The sequence below is a fragment of the Propithecus coquereli genome, unplaced genomic scaffold (genome assembly GCF_000956105.1).
Source record: "Propithecus coquereli isolate 6110/MARCELLA unplaced genomic scaffold, Pcoq_1.0 Scaffold63, whole genome shotgun sequence".
In the NCBI taxonomy this organism is placed as follows: domain Eukaryota; kingdom Metazoa; phylum Chordata; class Mammalia; order Primates; family Indriidae; genus Propithecus; species Propithecus coquereli.
The window spans coordinates 9,016,178-9,038,922 of record NW_012152285.1 but is presented as its reverse complement, the minus strand read 5'-3'; the positions used below and the strand labels follow the sequence as shown (position 1 = coordinate 9,038,922).

The 22,745-nt window shown below is 40.5% G+C and overlaps 1 protein-coding gene across 2 annotated transcripts in view; it reads right to left on the bottom strand.

The window, feature by feature from the left end:
* The window catches only part of PLCE1 (phospholipase C, epsilon 1), a 260,165-nt gene extending 240,697 nt beyond the window's left edge, over positions 1–19,468 (bottom strand). For both annotated transcript variants that reach the window (XM_012659745.1, XM_012659746.1), the window contains exon 1: positions 18,217–19,468. In XM_012659745.1, the coding sequence (XP_012515199.1) occupies positions 18,217–19,410 (1,194 nt within the window). In that variant the 5' untranslated portion in view covers positions 19,411–19,468. The remainder of the gene's footprint in view (positions 1–18,216) is intronic.
* Between the last annotated feature and the right edge of the window lie 3,277 nt (positions 19,469–22,745).

The following is a 22,745-nucleotide window of genomic DNA, read 5'->3' as shown; positions in this document are numbered from 1 at the left end:
AAACTGAGGCTTAGGGAGATCAAGTAAATTGCTGAAGGCTCCACTGCTAGTTAACGCTGGAGCCGGGACTCCTTCCAGAGCCCAGCTCTTAACTGCTCACTGGGCTGCCTGTCTAACACATTCCACTATTATGAAAACCCAAAGAAACGAAGGGCCTTCCAAAAGTTTTCCCTTCAAAAAGTGCTCTTTGGGACAGTACTCTTCAGGTTCACCAGGAGGATATAAAAGCATATCCAAGGCAATTAATCAGAGAAGGCGAGTGGCTTATTCTAGTCCAGACTTTTTCAATTTCCAAGCACCAAATAAACATTTAGTCATGGAGTCAGAGAATAATAAAATAAAAATGAAACCTTGGGGAAATAATACGAAGCACACCTTAAGACTATATTTTTTTTAGTCTTCAAAAGTCATTGTTCTCTACGTTTAAAGGCAACTACTGGTTAACTTGAAATGAGATACGATGCTCACTACCTTTACTCCCAAAGCAATAATTAATTTTTCAGTCCAACCAAGTATAAAAAGACACATTGGACTTTCCTCATTTCTATTTTTTTTCCAATTAAAAAAAAAAGAAAGGGGGAAAAAGAAGAGTTCCATGTCTTTGTGCATAAGGAAAAAAAATACGGTATGTTTAAATTGCAATGTGGAGTCTAGATATGTTTTTACCAGCATAATTTCAACTTTCTCCAAAAGCATCTGTAAAAGAAATTACCAATAAAAATACTCCACGGCAAATTTTACAGTCAGGCGATACAAAGTAACAGATTTATCTACCGCTAGGGCACCTCTCCTGTCTTCCCCAGCCTCCCCTACCTACATGTCCTTCACCCTCTAAGAAGGGGAGGTGGGGAGAAGGACTCACACTTCTCTTTTCCCAGGGATTTGTTTATTACTCTGTGAGTTGGTATTTAAGGGGAAGGAGGAAATAGAAAAATAGCAATCAGAGTGCTCCCTTAAAGGTTATTAGTAGTATTTCTTGTCAAATGCAACTGAATTGAACTTTGAAAACATTGCTTTTGGTTTCTCACAAGCCTCTAGGTTTCCACTTGGGTATTCTCCCTTCTAATCCCTGTGTAATCAATCATTAGTCAAGTAAATATGGCTGAGAACTTGTTTTGTGCAAAGCACTTTTCTGGATAGAAAGGATTACAAAATTAAATAAGAAATTCATGCCCTCGAGAAACTTAAAACCTAGACAGAATTCACAGGAAAAGGTGTGGAACCAGAACCAAGGAACCATTAACTTGGGGGTGGGATAGGTGTGGAAGAAATTAGAAAAGGAGGAAGTAGTCACTTTTAAAATTTTAGATACCAATTTTTCTTTACAAGGAATGTGTATTACTTTTGTATTTTTTTTAAATTTAAAACCATGTTAGAAAGATAAGATTTAAAAAATATAAAAGAAAGTGTCCAAGTAGCGAGTTAGATGATCCAAACCCTAACTGTAGATCTGTAGGCAGTTTGCTTGCCACTGTTCAATTTTAATCACATTGATGCTACACACTGATGTTTAGCAGGCTGATGAACTCTGCAATATATTTGGTCCTAGAACATTTCAATTCTGAATCCAGACTTATTTTACTATCAGTGACTTTAAGTTTCAGTCTTTGCCATCTCATGATACAAATGTATAATACTTTTATAATGCCCACTGGCCTCCCATATTGCCCAGTGTTTGACCATATAACCTGAAATTTCCAGCTAGTTTGGGATGCCTATGCTTATCTACAAAATTGATGGAACGATGTATCCTTTAGATGAGTATAGTTTCTTTTTAGATGGATCAGTTTTTCTTACAAGGATCTACGATAATGAAGCAGATGTTTGATCATCTAACTGGACCAAAGCACGTGGCAAAATCTTCAATCATCTTACTCATCTTGCTCATCAAAAACCTGCAAATCTCTTCTGCAATTTCAATTTCCTCTAAGTAATCTGTAAGTCTTATTTGTTTGGTTTGGATTTTGCTTTTACCTTAACATGTTCTAATTCAGTATATGCAGATGTCTTGTCCCATTGGCAAGAAAATGATACATTTCAAACCACTATCAATTCAGAGTATTTTGATCCCCAAAAGTCCTTAATCTGAAAAAGTAGCTGAGGAGATCTTGTCAACAAGTTTCCATTGCTGAGAGATCTGATGGCATTAAAATAAACTAAATATTAATATTCTGCTTCAGCTTCTTTCAAGTATCCCATCCCATAAACTGCCAATAGCTAAGGGCAGAAGCACATAAGTCAACAACTTTGGTCATTTTCTCCATCGCATCATGCTATGAACTTGGCCTACACTTTCTTCTGAAAAAAGAAAATGGAAGTTGGTTACACCAATTATCTCTTTGAATTGAACAAACTCTTGGAAGCTGCATTTGCAAGTTCCTTGCATATGACTACCAGTGAACTCAGTGTTTATATGCTTAGAAAAAACTTCTCAAATTCCTTCCTGGCAAGTAGTTTATGAACCCTTTAGTTCATACTTGTTAGATAATAATTAGATAGTTATTCTTTAAAACTTTTTTTTTGCAAAAAAAACCTTCTGAGTATTGCATTTAGAGTTCAAGTCATAGGCCACAAAGTTAGATGCCCTGGCAGAGAAGAACTTGGTAGATTGGGTAGTCTAAGAGCACTTCACAAAAGAGATGGGACACACTTACTTTGGCTTTGTAAAATGGCCAGGATCTTAAGTAGTGGAGTGAATGGTGGCATGACCAAGAGAGGGAACCAGCTCAGGCAAGGGCTTAGAGGCTGGTAGGGAACAGAATAGCACTATTCATAACAGCCCCAAACTGGGAATGGGGGAATGGATAAAGAGTAGGATACTCATGAAATAACAATGAGAATGCACAAACTACAACTACATGCCACAACAGGGATGAGCCTCACACATACAACGTTGGGTAAAAGGAGACAGACAAAATATTACCTACTGTCAATTCATTTATATAATGTTCAAAAATAGGCCAAGTGTGGCTAGGCATGGTGGCTCACACCTGTAATCCCAGTACTTTGGAAAGCCAAGGTGGCAGGATCACTTGAGGCCTGGAGTTCAAAACCAGCTTGGGCACCAGAGTGAGACCCCATCTCTAAAAACAATTAAATTAAATTAAAATTAAACATTAAAAAATTTAAAAATTTATAAGAACCCTAAGAGGTAGGTTAAATTATTATCCTCACTTTAGAAATAGAGGCACAAAGAGGTTAAGAAACTTGCTATAGGTCACAGAGCTAGTAAATACAGGGTCCAAATTTGAAACCGAGCAGACCGGCTCCCAAGCTCATATACCTAACCATTATGGAGCCTTAAGTCCTCAATTACTTAGCTGTTACAATTCGATCAGTTCAGCTCCACACTCTTTGGATCAGAAATAGTGTTCGATGTCCTGGCACAGGGCCGGAAAATTGGCTTGAGAGCCAGCAACCTGGGTTCCAGGCCTGGCTCTAAAACTAATGCCTGACCAGACCTGGGCAAAGCCATTGTCTCTTTTTCAGCCTCAGTTTCCCTCTCTATAAAATGAAGGGTTGGACCTGATGATGTCTGAGGCCCTTCCAGTGCTGATGTTTTATGAGCCTAGAATTCCTGGCTCAATTCCTTGCAATTCAGACCCTGCCTTCCTGGGCCAGGTCTGGCCCCTCCCGCTGGGCTCAATGTCTTGCATTTGGCTCTGCTTCCCATAAATAAGAGAAAAAGAACAAGGGAAAATATCCTCCTGAGCGACTGGGAGGGATCCCACAGCTGCTCTGTAGGTTTGAAGAACTTTCAGTCATTAACCAGAGAGAGCTACCTGCCAACTGAAGGATGGAAAGAAACTAGACTGAGGGGAGAAATGAACTCACAAAACCTGGCTATGTTTAAATTAAAAGGGCATTTGTGAGGACTTAAAGAACTGACAATGTTATTGCAACAAGATGAGCCAGGTTCTTAAAGAACTGAAGACAGGATAAGCTGTGAAAACCAGTATGGATCAGAGAAGGCAGGACAAATCCGATAAACTATGCGTCAAGATTATTGACGACCTGCGAAGGTGGAGGAATAATTGAGAGACAGCACCAGGATGTCTGCCTCCACCATCCCACCAAGAACTCTTTCAGGGCCGGTGCTGTGTCTTAGGAATCTGTGCATCCCAGAAACCCTAAAGGTTTTAGGGTTCAGAATCAGCTGACATTAACAGAGAAACTACTAGATGACATGGCTATTTGTGTCAGAATTATGTATATTCTTATTCTATTTTAGAGATGAAGAGACAGAGTCTACAGAGATCCAGATTCTATTTCTGGATCTTCCATCATTAGCCATGTGAACCTGGTCAAGTCATTTTACCTGTCTAGGGCCTTGGCCCTTTATCCATGAAATGAAAGGATGAATAAAGTTATAAAAGACGGGTTAGCTCAAAAACTCTATAGTTCATAAAGTCACCAAGGACTTATTTTATATTCACCTAGAAAAGCATTCACCTGGACTAATTTAATTTCTTTATATTTCAGACCACTGGAATTCAACAGACTCCACCGTACTGAGCACAAAATATATGAATCCAAGAGAAAAACAACTGTAGCCTTGGGCTTCAGTAGCTCATCTGCTTCTGTTCCACGTGATACTACTCAGGATCAACATGTTTGGCTGGGCATCTTGTGACCTGAAAAGGCCACCTAGGCAAGGATGGTGAGGGAGATGGGGCTAATTCCAGTCTTCCCTTTGGCATGAGCTTTGTGTCGGTGGGACTCAGTCCAAACCAAAGTGGCATTATGCGTTTGCAGGCACCTCTGAACTGTCCATCAACACTGAAGGAAAGTAGTAGCCAAGACTGTGAAGCAATGTCTCAGTTTGTGTTCAAGTTTGTGTTGTATACAGAACTTACAATTTTACCTTTGCTGAAAACACTTCCAGAATACCTCCCTTCACCTCCAGTCAGTTTATAAGATCCCCAACAAAACCAGTCCTATCTTTCATAACCGCATGTCAATACTGACCCAAACCAGCATTAGCCGGGATGCTCGAATGAATTATTTCTAAAATCTCAATCCAACCTCAAAAGATTGAGACATTTTGCATAATGGCAGCATAAATGGAAAACTGGGGCAGCCTTTCACGGTGCTTCCTTGGAAAGGAGCAGCCCTTGTTTAGCCGAGCATGTCCTGGTGTTTAAAATAAACCTATTTCGTTACCTTCACACTTCCAAAGTATGGTAGCTACTAAATGTATTTCGTAAAAATACAGAATAACAAACACTCTGAGAAAAACGCTCACTGGATTCTCTGGGCTTATAAAGTGCTGTCATTACATGTGGACAATGGCTCTTGGCCACCACTGTCAAGTCATTCATGTTGAGGCTCCTGACTTTTGCAGCAACAATTTAGATTTGCACTGGTTCATTCACATTCTGTTTCTTTTATATGGTGATCAATAGCTACCAAGACCCTTCATTCTGAATTTCCTGGGTCAGTCTCAATTTCAAATATTCTGCCCCTCTTTTCTCTGAATAAAAAGTTCCTCATTTTTTTATTTGGAAAATATGGTCACCATAATAATGGCATCCTCCTCACAAAAATATCAGCCAGGCCAGAGTCACACCATCATTACACTGTCCACATTTGATTTGTGGCCATCAAAAGGGAAACTGGCTGATCCACCCAGGGCCTCAGACCATTTTCTTGGTCTCATTAAAGAGAAAAATAATGCATTGCTACTAAACAATTTAGAACTCAAATGAATTTTTCCCTTGTTCTGGAAGAGAGTTTTTCAAGGCTAAGGAATTACTATTTGATGGAAGGGTACAAAATCTGGAAAAACTGAAGCCATGGGGCTTTCCCACTGCCAAACTCCCACAGGCTGGCTCTCAGGCACATCACACTCACCGTGAAAGTGTCACCATTTATAATGTGGTGTTAAATCTTTCTGAAGCTAAAGCTAGTCAAACATGGTCTACTAACAAATTGATTCCCTATTCTATTAAAACACGGGGATAAAATGAAGTAGGTGTTGGTGATAAAAGTTATCTAATCCCAAGCTGAAAATGAAGTTATTATTCATTCATGCCAGCACCGTGAAAGGGAAACCAAAGAGCTGGGTTTCAGGAAGCAGGTTCAACGTGATGCTTGTAGCACTTACAAAAGGGAAATCGGCTGCCTCTAGCTTTGTTTTGCTGCCTCCACAGTAATTTGTTATGTCCTTTTCCACCGGGTACCTCACTCTGAATCCTTAGAGCATGGAGTGAGGAGAAAAGTTACACTTACAGGGAGATTTTATACTGTGTGCCAAGTGCATCAATTTTTTTTTTCTCCTGCCTCACGACCTCGTGAAGTAGGTGAAAACTTCATTTTAACGGCATGAATGTGGAAAGAAACACTACTGAGTCATGTTTTTCATACTCAGGTCAGTTGGTCAGAACTCTTGAAGATCACGGAAAACTTTAAAGTAAAATAGAAAAATACTAACTTACGTTCCCAGTATTTGGAGCCGTATTTCAGCATGACCGTGAATAAGCTATCGATTCTGACTTAGATGTGTGCAGTTTGCTTTGAACTTTGTTCTTGCTTACTTACTTACAAAACTTCTTAATTGTACTTCTAAACTACAGCAATTCTGTAAAAAGCTCAAACCTTAGGGTTTGGTTTCCCCCTCCTTGCAGGCTGAGTCATAAAAATAAGTCTCAGCCATTTCAATAGACAACACACCCCTCGCATTAAGAATTGGTATTGTTCCCCATGTCTCCCATTTCATCCAAAAGTCACACCCAGCTCACATTGGAAGAAAGAAAGAGCTCCAGGACTCATCCAGCTCAACATTTGCACATTTAATAAGAGAACAGAACCTCTGCCAAGTTATAGGGGTGAGTTGCATCAGAATCTTCCAGAGGAACTTCTTAGGAACATGGACTTTAGAGGAAGCCAGATCTGGATTCAAGTCCAGACACCGTGTGACTTTTTTTTTCTTTTTTTAGGAAGGGGTGGGGGGTTGTGAAGAGGGGTGCTCAGTTGCCTTGTTTTTTGTTGTTGTTGTTGAGACAGAGTCTTACTCCATTACCCTAGGTAGAGTGCAGTGGCGTCACTGTAGCTCACTGCAACCTCCAACTCCTGGGCTCAAGCAATCCTTCTGCCTCAGCCTCTCAGGCAGCTGGGACTGCAGGGGAATGCCACAACGCCCAGCTGGGTATTTTTCTTTCTTTCTTTTTCTTTCTTTCTTTCTTTCTCTCTCTCTCTCTTTCTCTTTCTTTCTTTCTTTCTTTCTTTCTTTCCTTTTCTTTCTTCCTTCCTTCCCTTCCTCTCTTCCTCCCTTCTTCCCTTCCTCCTTTCCTCCCTTCCTCTCTTCCTCCTTTTCTCTCTCTCTCTCTCTCTTTCTCTTTCTCTCTTTCTCTTCTCCCTTTCTCCCTTTCTCTCTTTCTCTCTTTCTTTCTTTCTCTCTCTCTTTCTTTCTTTCTTTCTTTCTTGTAGAGACAGGGTCTCACTCTTGTTCAGGCTGGTCTCGAACTCCTGAGCTCAAGCAATCCTCCCACCTCGGCCTCCCGGAGTGCTAGGATTACAGGAGTGAGCCACCACCCTGGACCAACACCATATGACCTTGCTCACAGTACTTGTTCTGAGTATGAAATGGGGGTGTTTACAGCATCTGCCTTGTAGACAGTTGCTGGGAGAAATAAAGGAGAAAAGAGAAAAGACAAGATATCTGGAAAGCCCAGTGCCTGGCACACAGTAAGTGCCTGCAAGGTCTACGGTTTTACTTCTGCAGACACTACCAGGCTTGGCCAATGATGAAGGAGCATCTCTCCCCTGCCCTCCTGCTACACCAAGTGCTGGGGAGCGACAAGATTCACTCCAGATCAAACCTCGAGAAGGCACTGCTGGGGGAGGTAGAATGTTCACTAGACCCAAAATCCAGGGTCAGGATTTAAATCAAGAAGTCATGGACTGGCAGGCTTGTAGAGTTAAGAGGAAATGTGTAATTTATAATTCATTAAATGACTTTATGCATAGTATATACACAGTGTCTGACACATAGTAGGCAATGAATACGTGTCTGCCCTCATTCTCTTTTTACACCCAAAGGAACTAAAATCCTTAGCCCTAAAGTGACTTGTCCAAGATCACACAATCAGTTAATGGCAGAACTGGAATTATAAAATGTCCAATTTCCTTAAGTACTAAGTTTGACAGTTGATATCTCTGACATTTCACTTTGACACATCTTGTTTTATTTTTATTGTGAAGGTACATCCTTAGTCTTTCAAATGTAAGTTTTGGCTTGTGATTATCTTTCACATTTCTTTCAAGAGCAATTTTTGTGAAACCATGGATAAGTCAAAAATGCATGTTATTTTCGAATGTGAGTTCTGTCATGGAACCAATGCAGCACAGACAGCTCAAAACACCACTGAAGTGTTTCGGAATGATGTGGCTAATGAACGCACAGTACATCAATGGTTTGTGAAGTTCTGCTCTGGTGATTTTAATCTTGAAAATGAGCCACGTGGGCAACCTGAGACCAAGGTGGGTAATAATGAGCTGGAAGCTGTAGTGGAAGCAAATCCATCTCAACCTACATGTCAATTAGCAGCAAGGTTTGACATCATGATTCCAACAATATGGGACCATTTAAAACAAATCGGCAAGGTATAGAAGCTGAATAGATGGGTTCCACATGAATTAAACAAGCATCAAAAGAGAATTGTCTCAAAGCTTGCCTTTCTTTGCTGTCATGACATAAAGGCAAACCATTTCTACACTGTATTGTTAGATGTGATGAAAAATGGATTCTTTTTGACAATTGCAAATGTTCAGCACAATGGCTGAATAAAGATGAAGTGCCAAAACACAGTCCAAAACTGAATATTCATCCAAAAAAGCTAGTGGTGTCTGTTTAGTGGTTCAGCGCTGGTATTATCCATTACAGCTTCAACTGATTACAGCAGATGTCTACTGCAACCAATTGGATGAAATGATGATGATGCTTGTGATGAAGCAGCTAGATAGGTCAATAGAGACAGGCCAATCCTCTTGCAAGACAACATTCAACCACATGTTACACAAACAACGCTGCTCAAACTACAGAGGCTGGACTCCGAAACTCTGTCATCCATTGTATTGACCAGACCTTGCACCAACTGACTACCACTTCTTCCAGGCTTTGGACCACTTCTTGCAAGGAAAAATATTCAATTCTCAACAAGCTGTGGAAAACGCCTTTTGCAATCTCCTCGCCACTTGCCCTCCAGGCTTCTTCACTGCTGGCATAAACAGGCTATCATTAAGATGGAAACACTGTGTTGATCGTTTAGGCACACACTTTGATTAATTGTACTGCTTCTTGTTTGAAATATAATAAACTACATTTTTGATTCAAAATCGGGCATTTCGTACTTAATGACCTGATACTTGTCTTTTTAGAGGAGGGGGTGCCATCTCAGGTCTATTATGGAGAGTACTGGGGTCAAATGGTTTGAAGGAACTGGCCAAACACCTTCCAAACCCCATAAATAATCTCCCAACTTACAGGCACAGCACTGTCTCCATCCCTTCACCTCCATCCCCATCCCTGACCATCAGTGAGAGACAGAGGCTAGATTCCTTCTGGTCCATGTGCAAACCCCTGCCTGGGAAGGACTGGGGCCTTCGAAAGGCAGGAACAGAGCTCCAGGTCTTGAGGGGCACTTCTTTCCTTCCTGGCCCACTGCAGCATGTAGCAGTCTCAGGTGCTCCCTTGTTCACACAAAATGTCTGGAAACTTCCCCAAGGTTTGTAACAGCCAGTTGACATGGGGAGCCAGAGACAAGGAGATGCAAACAGGACCCTTCTTTGTCTTTCAGGCCAAATCTGTGGAGGCAACACGGATGGATCTCTGGGTTCACAGGACTGAAAAAGACCCTTTTGAATTTCAAAGGAAAATCCTGATTCTGTCCTAGGTATTGCACAGAAGAGCCGGCTCCAAGCTCCAAGGGTTGGGGGAGGACAGCTAATAAGCCTGCACTGGGGAAGGAGAGAAGGAGTCATCAGGAGTGGGCGGAAATGGCCTTCCTTCATTTATCATTCAGGGAGTCATTCAGGAAACATGTATTGAGCACTTACTGTCAGAGAACTCTGGACTGAGGTCCAGGGTGGGAGTGGGGGGCTTACAGGGAAGGCCACCAAGAGAATGTGGAACTAAGCTCAGGCCTAAAGGCTGGAAAGGAGTTAGCCAAGTAGAAAGGGATGTTCTGAGCCAGGGGTTGGCATACTTTTGCTGTAAAGGACCAGATAATAAATATTTTAGTCTTTGCAGGTCACATGGTCTCTGTTGCAGCTACTCAGCTCTGCCATTACAGCATGAAAGCAGCAATGGACAATACACAAAGCAATGAGTGTGGCTGTGCTCCAGTAACCTTTCTTTACAAACACTAAAATTTAACTTTCATATAATTTTCACATGTCATAAAATAATATTCTTCTTTTGACTTTTTTGACCATTTAAAAATGCAGAAGCTACTCTTAGCTTATATTTTAAGAACATCTGTATTGAGGTGCATGGAGTTTAGTCAATGCCGTTCCTGAACCAGGAAGATGACATTCATTTCTAAACCACAGACTCACTTAGACCCTTGTACCCAAGTCTAGGACTAGGGGGACACAAGAGCTGCCCAGAGCTCAAAATTTAAGGAGGCACTCACTAATAAGTACAGGGTTGGTCCTTGTGAGACCCTGAGAGCAAGTGCCTCCTTACACTTGGTACCCCAGGGACCTCGCTTGTTTTACTCTAGCACTGACCCTGCTTGTATCTGTGCAGAATGGAGCACGTTATTGTGAAGTAGTGACCTCCTCTTCAACCATCACTGCATTGGATGCCTTCCTTGCAATGTACAAGTTTGCAGACCAACAATCTGACTCCCAGCTTCTGCTCTGGCATGCAGAATTTGGATAATAAGAAAAATGATCTATATAATAAAAAGTTTAAGCAGAAAGGAAAAAAGGAGAGACAGAAAAGCTTGTAGGCTGCAGTTTGGGGAGAATCTGGGAGAAAGAGGATAAAAAATCTTATTTGAAAGTTGTGAGAAAGACTGAGAATGAGATCAATGTCCAAGGAACATGTTTAACAGGTTTCACTGTGCAGTAAAATTAAACCTCCTTTGCCGCTTCCTTGACTTTCATTGATTATATCTAGATCCATAGCTATACCTATATCTAAATATACATTGAAAATCATATATCTGATAATGGACTTATATGCAGAATACGTAAAGAACTCAAAAATGGAAAGACAACTCAATTTAAAAATGGGCAAAAGATTTGACTGGACATTTCTCCAAAGATATACAAATGGCTAACAGCAGATGAAAAGATATTCAGCATCATTTGCTGTCAGGAAAATGCAAATCAAAACAACAACGAAATATTAGTTCACACCCACTAGGATGGCTATAAGTAAAAAGACAGACAATAAAAAATGTTGGTTAGGATGTGGAGAAATCAGAACCTTCATGTATTGCTGGTGGGAATGTAAAATGGTGTAGCTGCTTTGGAAAACAATCTAGCAGCTCCTCAGAAGATCAAACACAGAGTTATCCTATGAGCCAGCAATTCTACTCTTGGGTATATATCCAGGAGAAACGGAAACACTATGTCCTCACAAAAACTACTGCATGAATGCTCACGGCAGCATTATTCATAATAGCCCAAAAGTGGAAAATAACCCAATGTCCAACAATTGATGAATAGATAAATGAAATAAAATGTGACATATCCATACAATGAAATATTATTCAGCAGTAAAAAGTAATGAAGTACTGATTCATGCTACAATACAGATTATGCTAAGTTAAAGAAGCCAGTTGCAAAGACCACATACTATATGAGTCCATTCATATGAAAGTCCAGAATAGGAGAATCTGTAGAGATAGAAAGTAGATTTGTCATTGCTTAGGGTTAGGGAAGGGGGAAAGGGGTGGAGAGTTGGAAGGTGACAGCTAAAGGGCATGGGGGGTTCTTTTTGAAGTCATGAAAATTGTGGTCATGCTTGCACATATCTGTGAACGTATCAAAAACCATTGACTTGTACACTTCAAACGGGTCAATTGTATGGTATATGAATTGTATCTCAATAAAGCTATTAAAAAAAAAGAAAGCATTTCTCCTCCCCTCCAAGGAGATCTGCTATTGTGTTCCAAAGGACCGGCTGGCTCTCCTTATCCTTGAAAGATGATCATGTCTTTGTGTTGTTGAAGGCTGCGGTGGTTTTCTGCTGAGCCTTCTGAGGGTTTGAGGAGTGACGGCCTAAATGAGAGGGAAGGGGCTGGGGTTCAGGGCAGGGCACCAAGCACTGGGGTTTAGTGTTTGGCTGCCTGAGCTCTGCAGGACCCGCGTTTCTTGTGAGGCTCTGAACGTGTTGAGGCCAGCCACTAGCACAAAGAACATTGAAAGGGGCACTATTTGGGGCACTATTTGGGTGTCACAGAGCTCTTCAAGGCCAGAAAATGAGCCCAGCACCACTGTCTGAGAACAGTTCAGGGAGGGCCCTGCCTGAGCTACCAGTTAGTCTAGACATGGGGGTCACAGGATGGTCACCGCCCCACACACACTGACGCTTCAAACCCTGGAAAGCTGAATCATTTGGTCACCAGGGTGGAAACCTCCCACCACCCCAGGATGCCTATAATCCCTGCGGGGTCGCTGTACTTGAATCAGCACCCACGGAGGAGCACACTCCTCTGGCTCATGACTGTGCAGAGGTCATTCTATGGGCAGCCGAGTCCCTCCTCCGTGAAACGCAGGGTGTGGGTGAGACCAGGGCTCCACCTCACGGTCTTATCCTTGCCACTGGCTCTGATTCTTTTCATCGTAAGGGATGAGGCCTCTCCAGCTGCTAGTTCCCATTAGGCAGGACATTTGGGGGAAAGATAAAAAATAATAGTCCTAATGCTGATACTGCCCCAAGGCTACCATGAGAAAAACATTGGCCACCAGTGCATTTGCCTTACACCAGAGTCCAGGGTCAGGGTTATTCGTTCCATCCCTTACCAAATCCTAGCCACAGAGCGGGTGTAACTACAGAGATGTGGAAGGAAATGTATCCTACACTGCCCCAATGCAGCTAATAAGGACAAGTAGTCCAATCACCACGGAGCTGGCCCCTAACAGCCGTCGCATTTTCCAGTGATGCACAGACGTGACTCAACTGCACAGGGCTTGAGCAGGGGCTGGATTCCCTTTCACTGTGCTCAGCAAGAAGGGGCCACATCATCCTATACCTATGTCACAAACTCAACACATGGAATGGAAGAGGCGGCTTGGCAGGTCACCAAGCACTGGCTTCCGGCTTAGCCTAAGCACCCCACAAAATTTTAATTATTTCAAGGTCCAAATTGTACCCAAGCTCCAGGGCAACTAAATTTCTGGACCAGAAAACAAGACATGTTGCTATTTCAACAGCCATCCCTTACAACACTGGACAGCAGGGCTCAGTGGGTGTTTGGTCATCCACAAAACTTACAACTTAGAAGACAAATTTATTACGGGTTAGTCCTTTTACACATAACAGACATTATCTCTCTCCTAGGGATCAGTCCAGTTCAATTTGAAAGAGATATAATACAGAATCAAGGACATACACACCAACAAGGGTATTTTTGTGAAACACTCAAAAAACTATCATTGCCTCTTACGTTTAATTTGCTGTACTTGAGAAAAAAGTATTAAGAAGACAGACAAATTTTAGAAGGAAGAAAGCAGAATAGGAAGCAGCAATATAAAAGCTGTTTTTGATCTTCCTTTTTAATTTAGTTTTTCTAGTCTGATTTAAAAAAAATAATCATTTTCTTTATTTTTTTATTCATTCTTTATTTTTCATTTTTATTCGTTTTTTATTATTTTATCTGAAATTTATTTTTTTTTTCTATTTTGCCATACATATTCTTGTATAGTAACTATCCCCTTGCAGATCAAGGAAGGGAAATAAATGAAGCATAAATACAGGAGCTGGTGGAATTTCTGCCCCGGCCATCCTCATTTTCTCTGAGTGCACGTGGCACTCGGGTTACATGAGCAATTCCAGCAGGGCAGAAGCAGGAACTTCTTGCACTTCACATTCAAGATAACTCTAGAAATCTAAACTCCCCAAAATTCAAGCAGGGAGAGAATTTTTTAAAAGGAAAAACACCCTTAACCAACAGTTAGCCTGAACACTTTAGCCACTTGCCAAAATATTCTGTCTTTCTGAGCCAATAAATTGAAAGCAGAAGAGAGGGAGTATGACTGTAACAGGATAACGGGTAGGGTTTTAATTTTTTATGAGGAGGAGGAGGATACCAATACAGTTAGTCAGTCAGTGAGCATTAATCCTCATTAATGTCTTCAATTCAAATCCATTCTCCTCAACACAGCTGTGCAAATATCGATTAATTGGGTCATTTTGACCAAAGCATCCAAGAAAAAAAAACTTTAAATGTGAGGCCAAAGAATTAATTGGACAACTAACACATTCTTTAAACGTGTGGGAAGGATTGTTCAAGCTCCCACATCACAGATTGAGAGACATGCATTCAAATGCATACCACTGTAAACTGAGTGAGAAGCCACCAAAGAGCAGAGTGAGGCAGAACGTGTTCACGACAAGGCGTGAAATAAATGGCCAGAGTGGGAGTAGTAGCACTCGCTCCTTGCCAGCACTGTGCTGAGGGTAGCATTTCGCCTAATGCCTAGGATAACACCATTATCCCCAGTGTATGTATCAGGTAATCAGGAACAAAGAGGTCAAACAGCTTGCCAGAGTTCAATGGCCAGTCAGTGGCAGAGTGAGCGTCACAATTTAAATTCAGGGTGACTAACTACAGAGACTGTGTTTCTAACCATGAAATTGTCCTTGTTTTCTATATATGTGGCCTTATTCTTGCATTATAAAGAGTTAAGAAACATAGGATCTATTTCTTGCCCTTCATAAATTTATAATCTGAGCCGGCGGCTCACGCCTGTAGTTCCAGCTACTCCGTAGGCTGAGGCGGGAGAATGGTTTGAGGCCAGGAGTAGGAGACCAGCCTGGGCAATATAGCCAGACCCCATTTCTAAAAATAAATAAATAAATAAATAATTTGTAAGCTGATTGGGGAACCAGGAGGGACACACCTGAAATAATCAGAGCACAGGGACAGGACATAATTGGGTTCTGCATCTTTGAAAGAAGCAATTCACAGGAGTCGGAGGAAGTGGTTATAATTCATCCATGCAACTTTTGAGGATTTCCACCAGATTCTAAACTAAAAAACAAGACATACAGAATATCATATTTTAGAAAATACTGATTCATTCCTGTTATGGTGTGGTTTGAACATACAGAGAGGGCTCTCCCTTTCAGAGATCTCCCTTAAGAAAGGACAGAAGGACAGCCAGCCTGTCCCCAGCTGCACTTTAGGGGTTAATAAAAATGCCAACGGCCTCCTCCCAGCCTGATTGGAGGGGATAGAAGTTCCTGGAGTCCACTCTGCCAGAGGCATGGCAACCACTCCCAGCCTCCCGAGACTAAGAAGCAGGCAGGAGACACTTTGCACCATGTCTTTGATCCCTTTCATTGGAATTTAACCAGCCCAGGGCCTCTGATTGACAGGAAAGAGCAGGTTTGAGCTAGGGACCAGCAAACGTGCTCAGAGGAAACAGCGGCAGCAGTGCAGAAAGCATAAACTGGAGGAAAGCATGGGCATGGCAAAAATGATTCTGAAATTTACACCAGATCACACCCCTCACTGGGGAACTATGATAAAGGTTCTGAAGTGGCCTGTTTCCATGGCCCTTTGCTCTATTTATATCTCTGTTGTGCTCTTAATGTTCACATGTATGTGATTTAAAAACTGCTGCTTTTTTAAGCGAGATGATATGCTGCTCTCAGCAGCAGCTTCAGGGTGGGGTGGTACTGGACAAGTCATCGCAGCACAGAGCAGGACAGGCAGGCCTGTGACGAGTGCCTTGTCTGCGACTCAGGTTTCACATGGAATCAGGTGAAGAGATGCAGACACGAATCTGCAGACACTGGCTGGGGAGGGGTCAGCTGTATAGAGAAGGGCCTGCAGGCTTTCACTTTTCGAGCAGGCTCCCGGGTCAGCCCTGATGTTCCTGAGAACCCAAGCAGTGTCAGGGTCTTCAGGCAAGAGCAAATATTCCCGTGATGTCCTGATCGAAAATCAAAGAGCTCGGTTTAAACTCCTAGCCAATGATATCAACTCCACAGAATTCTTAGAATCATCAGGGAACCCTGAAAAAATACTCATGCCGTCCTCTACCCAGTAATTCTGATTCAAAGCACCCGGGGAGGGATCTGGACACTGACTGTAACTTAGAATCACCATGTCTAACATGACCAAGTCTGAGATACCATAAACACCCATGAGGGGGACAACTCAATCAACAGACGTTGAAATGAACAGAATTCTTCTGTTCTTTTAAAAGCTTACTCTACATTGTATTCTTTTTTAGAGCTTAAGAAACTACCAAAGAGTGTGAGCTGCCTGGATTACAATCCTAGTTACATCACTGACCAGCTAAATGACCTTGGACAAGGGACATAACTTCCCAGGGAATCAGTTTTCTTAGCAATACAATGAGGTTAATAATCACAACAACATCCTAGGGTAGTTAAGATGACAGCATGACATCGAGTATGTAATGACATCCAGTATTATTTAGCCCAATATCTGGCACATGTTAAATGCCCAATAACTGTGAGCTACCATGACTGATGATGAGGAGAATGAAAGTATAAATACAACAGTTATATTTCAATAAAGGAATATTTTTCTAGACTGCGTGTTCATTTTTAACACCAGGTTTTAAAGGAAATCTGAAGAACTGGAATGTGAGAGTTCTAGAAGGAGTTTCACACAGAGAATGACTGAAGGAAGCCGGAGTATTTAACCAAGAGAAGAAAAGACTGAGAAGGCACATGGTATTGTCTTCAGATGGAAAGATCAGGTCTGAGAGCAGGTGACCTGATCATGTGCATTTCTAGGACAGGATTCTTAACAAGGGTGTCTGTGGATAGAATTCAGAGGACCTGGGAATTACATGAGAAAAAAAAAAATGAATCTTTATTTTCATTAATCTCAAATGGAAATTTAGCATTTCCTTCAATTATGAATACAGGCAACAAATCTCAGTAGTAGTAGTAGTAACTGTGATCCTGTACAGTTGTGGTAGATATCCTGAAATATTATTAATATTTAAGGTGGCCAACTGCATTGGTTTGCCTTGGTTGCAGGACTGACGGGTTTCCCAGGATGTGGTACTTACAGTGCTAACATTGAGAAAGTCTCAGGTAAACCATTCCCTACTTACATGTATCACGACAATAGTTCTTGGCATCTGAAGGGATTGGTTCAAGGATTCCCCCTCAGATACCAAAATTCAAGGCTGCTCAAGTTCCTTGTATGAGGTAGCATAGTATTTACACATAATCTATGCATATTCTCCCATATACATGAAATCTTCACTAGATTACTTATACAAATACAGTGTAAATGCTATGTAAATAGTGTTATACTGCACTGGTTTTTTACTTGTATTATTTTTCATTGTTGTATTATTATTATTTTTTGATTATTTTGAATTCTTGGCATGCATGAATATGGAGGGCCAACTGAAATTACTGGTAGTTATCACATCACTAGATACCATAATTTAATGTGTTAATAAACAAGCACCTAAACTGCCATATCGCAATTTCAAAAAATATCTTGATAAATGTATATCAACACAATCTACCCTTTACAATGCTTTCTATTTCATTTGATGCATTTAAAAGCATCATTCTGAGTCTGTAGGCTTCATCACTTTGCCAAAGGGATCTGTGGCAAAAAGAAGTTTAAGAGGGAAGAAACTGAGACCATTGATTGGAAAACCAGAATTAAGTTCCTTTAGATCTGGAAACCTAAAAATAATAATGAACTACAATATAGAAGAGAATCCAGGCATTTCCCACCAAAGGATACAAACACGTAATCAATAGATGGAGCCATTTTCCACTACCAGGAAACCTCCTAATTCCTCCACTCCTGATAACACATCTATATGTATTTTGTGACTGACTTATATTGTCACAGAATCAACTCAATCTTGATGGATATCAAGTGAAGTTTCCCAGTAACTATAAATGCTTACCTTAAGAATAATAACTTGACAGATCTTAAAATTGTCCAAGAAGATAAAGAAAATTTGGATTAAAAAAAAAAAAAAAGCAGGTTTAAAGAAATGATGAAAAGAAACTTGAATTCTTACCAGATACCACCGGGACCCTGACAGATGCCGGCTCCCACCTTGCCTTATCTCCACCGTTGACAGAGGTTCCATTATTCTCCCACCAGGCAGTAAGAGACCGTTTCTCTTCTGATCCACGTAACTCCAGGCAACCAGCCCAATATGGCCAGAAGGCAGAGTTCTCACAATTGCTCTTGTGCCAGTATACACAGATTTCTTAACTTCTCTGTCATTTTTACAAAATCTCCTAACTAACAAAGTGGACCGCTCCTTCTTGCTTTTTAAAAAGTCTTCTTCTACATCTTCACAATTATCAGGGAAGTCCTCAAAATGGCTCAAAAAGGCCTTGGCAGGTGGGCTGTCAGTAAAACCTTCCCTGCAAAAGCCATCACTTGAACATATCATGTCAGCCTTCTGGCAAGAACCTTCAAAGCACAAGTATCTGTCGTTCAAAGTGTCACAATGATCACACTGCTGTTGCCCGTTCTTATTTTTGGCCAATTCCATTAGTTTACAATTATATGCCATGTAGTTTTTTGTTTGCTCTCCACCAACACCAGGCAGTGGTACACAATTTCCACAATTGTCCAAAATTAAGTTTTCCGATAGGGTACAGAAAGTGTCTGACATGCCTCTGTCAACTTCGTAATGAAAATGAAATACTGCCATGTTGTTGTCAGGGTGTGCTCTGCCAGGCTCTAGGATCCCTGATTGATTTCCTAAAGGATTAACGTCCATGGGAGAGCCGTCTATTGCTAATTGAATTCCAGGGAACACCTTTCTTTCCAGTGGAGAAGGAATTCCAGTTTCCAAACACAGGCCCTCCTCTGTGATAGAGTTGCATGTTTCGTAAAACTGGCTCCGAGGGAGGCCATGCTGATGGTTTCTCAACATGTTGTTGCAGTTAATGTGAAGGTTTTTCACAGAATCTGGAATGCTTTTTTCCCAGCATTTTTCATTACTGTTCTCATCACTCACTATTTTCTCCCTTGCTATTGAGAGAATCTTGGGCAAGTTGCTGCCAGAAGATTCTTTAAGTTTGTTTGGTTGTGAGACAGTATGAGAAGTCTGCTCACTCTGCCTGACAGTATGTGCCGTTGGAATATTGATGTCTGAGACCTTTTCACTACTTTCATCTGCAGTCGAGTGAATCGAAATCACTTTTCTCTGAGTCACAGGTATGAGAACGGAAGCTGCCATTTCTTCAGAAGTCATCTTGGACCAACACACAGGTTTCAGCTATTGCTCTGTGTCTCCTCCCTGGCAATCATGTTAAGGTTTTATAAAATGACAGATATAAAAATAATCTCAGATATGCAAGTCCTTCTGAGAAACAAAGTGACAGTCCCTTTCATTCAGGTCCATTAAGAGCCAAATAAACTTTCCCAGTTATAACTCGTATCATGAATATTTTTTTCTACACCAGGATTTTAAGGTGGTAGATCACTTTTCTTTCCTCTGTTATCTGAAGCAAAGTTTTTTGAAGACTTTTATTTAGGATTGCATTCTGCAACTTCTGATCCATCATTGATTTGCAATGATTCAAAAATCCAGTTTGAATGTGTCCTGTTTCCTGTAAGAAAGGGAATAATGTCAAACACTGTGGTAGTAAATGACTTTTTTAAAAAATGAGCTCATATAATAATTCTAAGCTATAGACCAATTATCAGGAAGGAGTTTTACAATCAGAAGTTAGTTTTTATGTTTTAAGTATTTATGCTTCTGATTGAACATTTCAGAACTTCTGCTTCCAACCAAAATGAAGTAACGGGGCCAGATTTATCCTCCCACCTTAAATAACTTAAAAAAAGAGAGATAGAAAAAGAAACAATGGTTTTCAGCATTGAACAACAAGCAACACAGAACAGTCATCTCTGAAAGAAGAAAAAAAATGAGGCTAGCCTATAAATACCCTAGCTTACTGCTTAGAAAATTTCCAGGATATAGGGCAGGGAAAGAGAACTCATAACCCAACAGCCTACCCAAGTAGAAGAGAAAAAGTTGAGACTTCAGAAAGGCCAAGAAAGCTACAGAAATAATGCACATTAAGCAACAAGGAGCAAAGATAAGAATGAAAGCAGACTTCTCATCAAAAACAATGCAAGCCAGAAGAAAGTGGAGAAAATCTTTAACATGCTGAAAGAAAAAGTACTGTCAACTTAGAATTCTACACCCAGCAAAAAAACTTTTGCAAATGAAAATTAAGTAAAAACTTTTTCACACATACAAAATTGAAAAAATTTAACACTAGCAGCCTGCATTACAAGAAATTGTAAAGTCCTTTAGACAGAAGGTTAATGATACCAGATAGGAATATGCATCTATGTAAAGGAATAGAGAGCCTGAAAATGTTAAATATGTGGGTAAATACAATTTTTCTTATTTTTAAAATCACTTATCAAAATAATTGACAATTTAAAGGAAAAATAAAGATAATGTATTGTGGAGTTTCTAACAAATGTAGAAGTAAAATATATGACAATAACAGCACAAAGGTCAAGAGAGAGGAAATGGAACTCTACTGCTATAAGGTTATTTTCTACATGAATCAGTATAATATTACTTAAAGGTAGACTGTGATACGTTAAAGACGTACACTGCAAACCCTAAAGCAAACACTTTCAAAAGAAACAGGTAATTAGAAAAAAAATCAGAATCATAAAAAATATTCAATTTATTTAAAAAGTCAGAAAAAAGAAGAAAAGGTGAATAAAAAACAGATGAGACAAACAGGAAACTAATGGTAGATTTAAACATTTTAAAAAGCATCTTTAGGCAATATTTCCAGTTCTTTTCCCCATAAAATATAATTTTTTTTAACTTCCTCTTTCATTTGAATAAGAAACTATTCAGTTGAATGTCAGTAGTCATAAAAATTTTTATCTACGAAAGGCATTATTTAAAAAAATAATTTAGCCCATATTTATTCTCCAAACAAATTATTGAACCTGCTCTATACTGGGCTCTGTTATTACTGAACCTGCTCTATATTGGGCTCTGCGTTATCTACTAGATAGCCAGTAGCTGCTTGCAACTCTATTAGTAGAGAGGGGGAGTCAAACGTATTTCTATCTAATGTGGGAAGTTCAATTATAAAGGACGTTCAAGGCACTATGGGACCAGAAGGAGCCCAGGATGAATGTACCACTCCTTTGCAGGGAAAGCTGTTCTCCCCATGGCACCTATCAGTAGTCACGCTCTACTGTCAACACTACCTCTGCCTTGCCTTTGTCCTTTGCCACACAGATGTCTCTCTTCCCCTTGCTTCTCTGTACCATCACTTCCCAAAGAACAATCAACTGCCCCTTCTTCCCTTAAATATATGTTCCCTTAAGTACAAACACAGCCTCTCACCTGCTCCTAGCATATGCAGATGTCCACAACTACCCTGAAGGATCAGAGGATACTCTGGCAATCATATTCTTTACAGAAAATAAAGCAGCCCATGTAGAGCAGCAATGTCCTAGTTCAACATCCTTTCCATCTTTCATGTCCTCTTTCCAACGTGGTTTCTTTTTGTTTTTCTTTGGAAAATGACTCTATTATTTTTATAGACATATGCTCAGTGTAAAAAAATTCAAATCATGTGGAAAACAACAAGGGAAAAAGTCTTTGAAACTTAACACAAATCCTACCACCCAGAGATAATTATTATCAATACTTTAAGGAACCTCCTTTCAGAACCCTCCCTATGTGTCAATATACATAGAGATAAATGTATATAACTACATACTGAACATGCTGTTCTTACCTGCTTTTTAAAATTCACAGTGGACCATGAATAACTTTTTATGTCAAGAATTATACAGATAACTTCAATCACTAATGGCACTAACTCAAATTCAGTATCTTTGCTCTATTTTTCGAGAGATTTTTCAAGCCAAAACCTTCAGATTGACAGCTAATCTGTCTTTTGTCACCCATGACTTAAGTCATTCAAGGTAGAAGAGGGGAATTTTGGTGCTGCTTAGGTCCTATTCTAAGTATTTTGCAATTATTATCTCATGTAATTCTCACTCAACTCTACAAGATAGTGTGATGGTTTTATTTATTTATTTATCTATTATTTTTGAGACAGAGTCTCACTCTGTTGCCTGGGCTAGAGTGCCATGGCATCAGCCTAGCTCACAGCAATCTCAAACTCCTGGGCTCAAGCGATCCTTCTGCCTCAGCCTCCTGAGTAGCTGGGACTACAGGCATGTGCCACCATGCCCGGCTAATTTTTTCTATATATTTTTAGTTGTCCAGCTAATTTCTTTCTATTTTTAGTAGAGACGGGGTCTCACTCTTGCTCAAGTGGGTCTTGAACTCCTGACCTTGAGCGATCCTCCCACCTCGGCCTCCCAGATTGCCAGGATTACAGGCGTGAGCCACCACACCCGGCCAGTGTGATGGTTTTAAAATGTGTACACAAATTCTTTGATGCTCCTCCCTTCAAAAGGCAGAGCATAATTCCTCTACCCAGCTCTGAAGGATGGGATATTTGAACTGGAACTTTGCAGTGAGGTAGCAATTACTTGTATCTATGGAGAGGAAAAGAGACTTAGGGT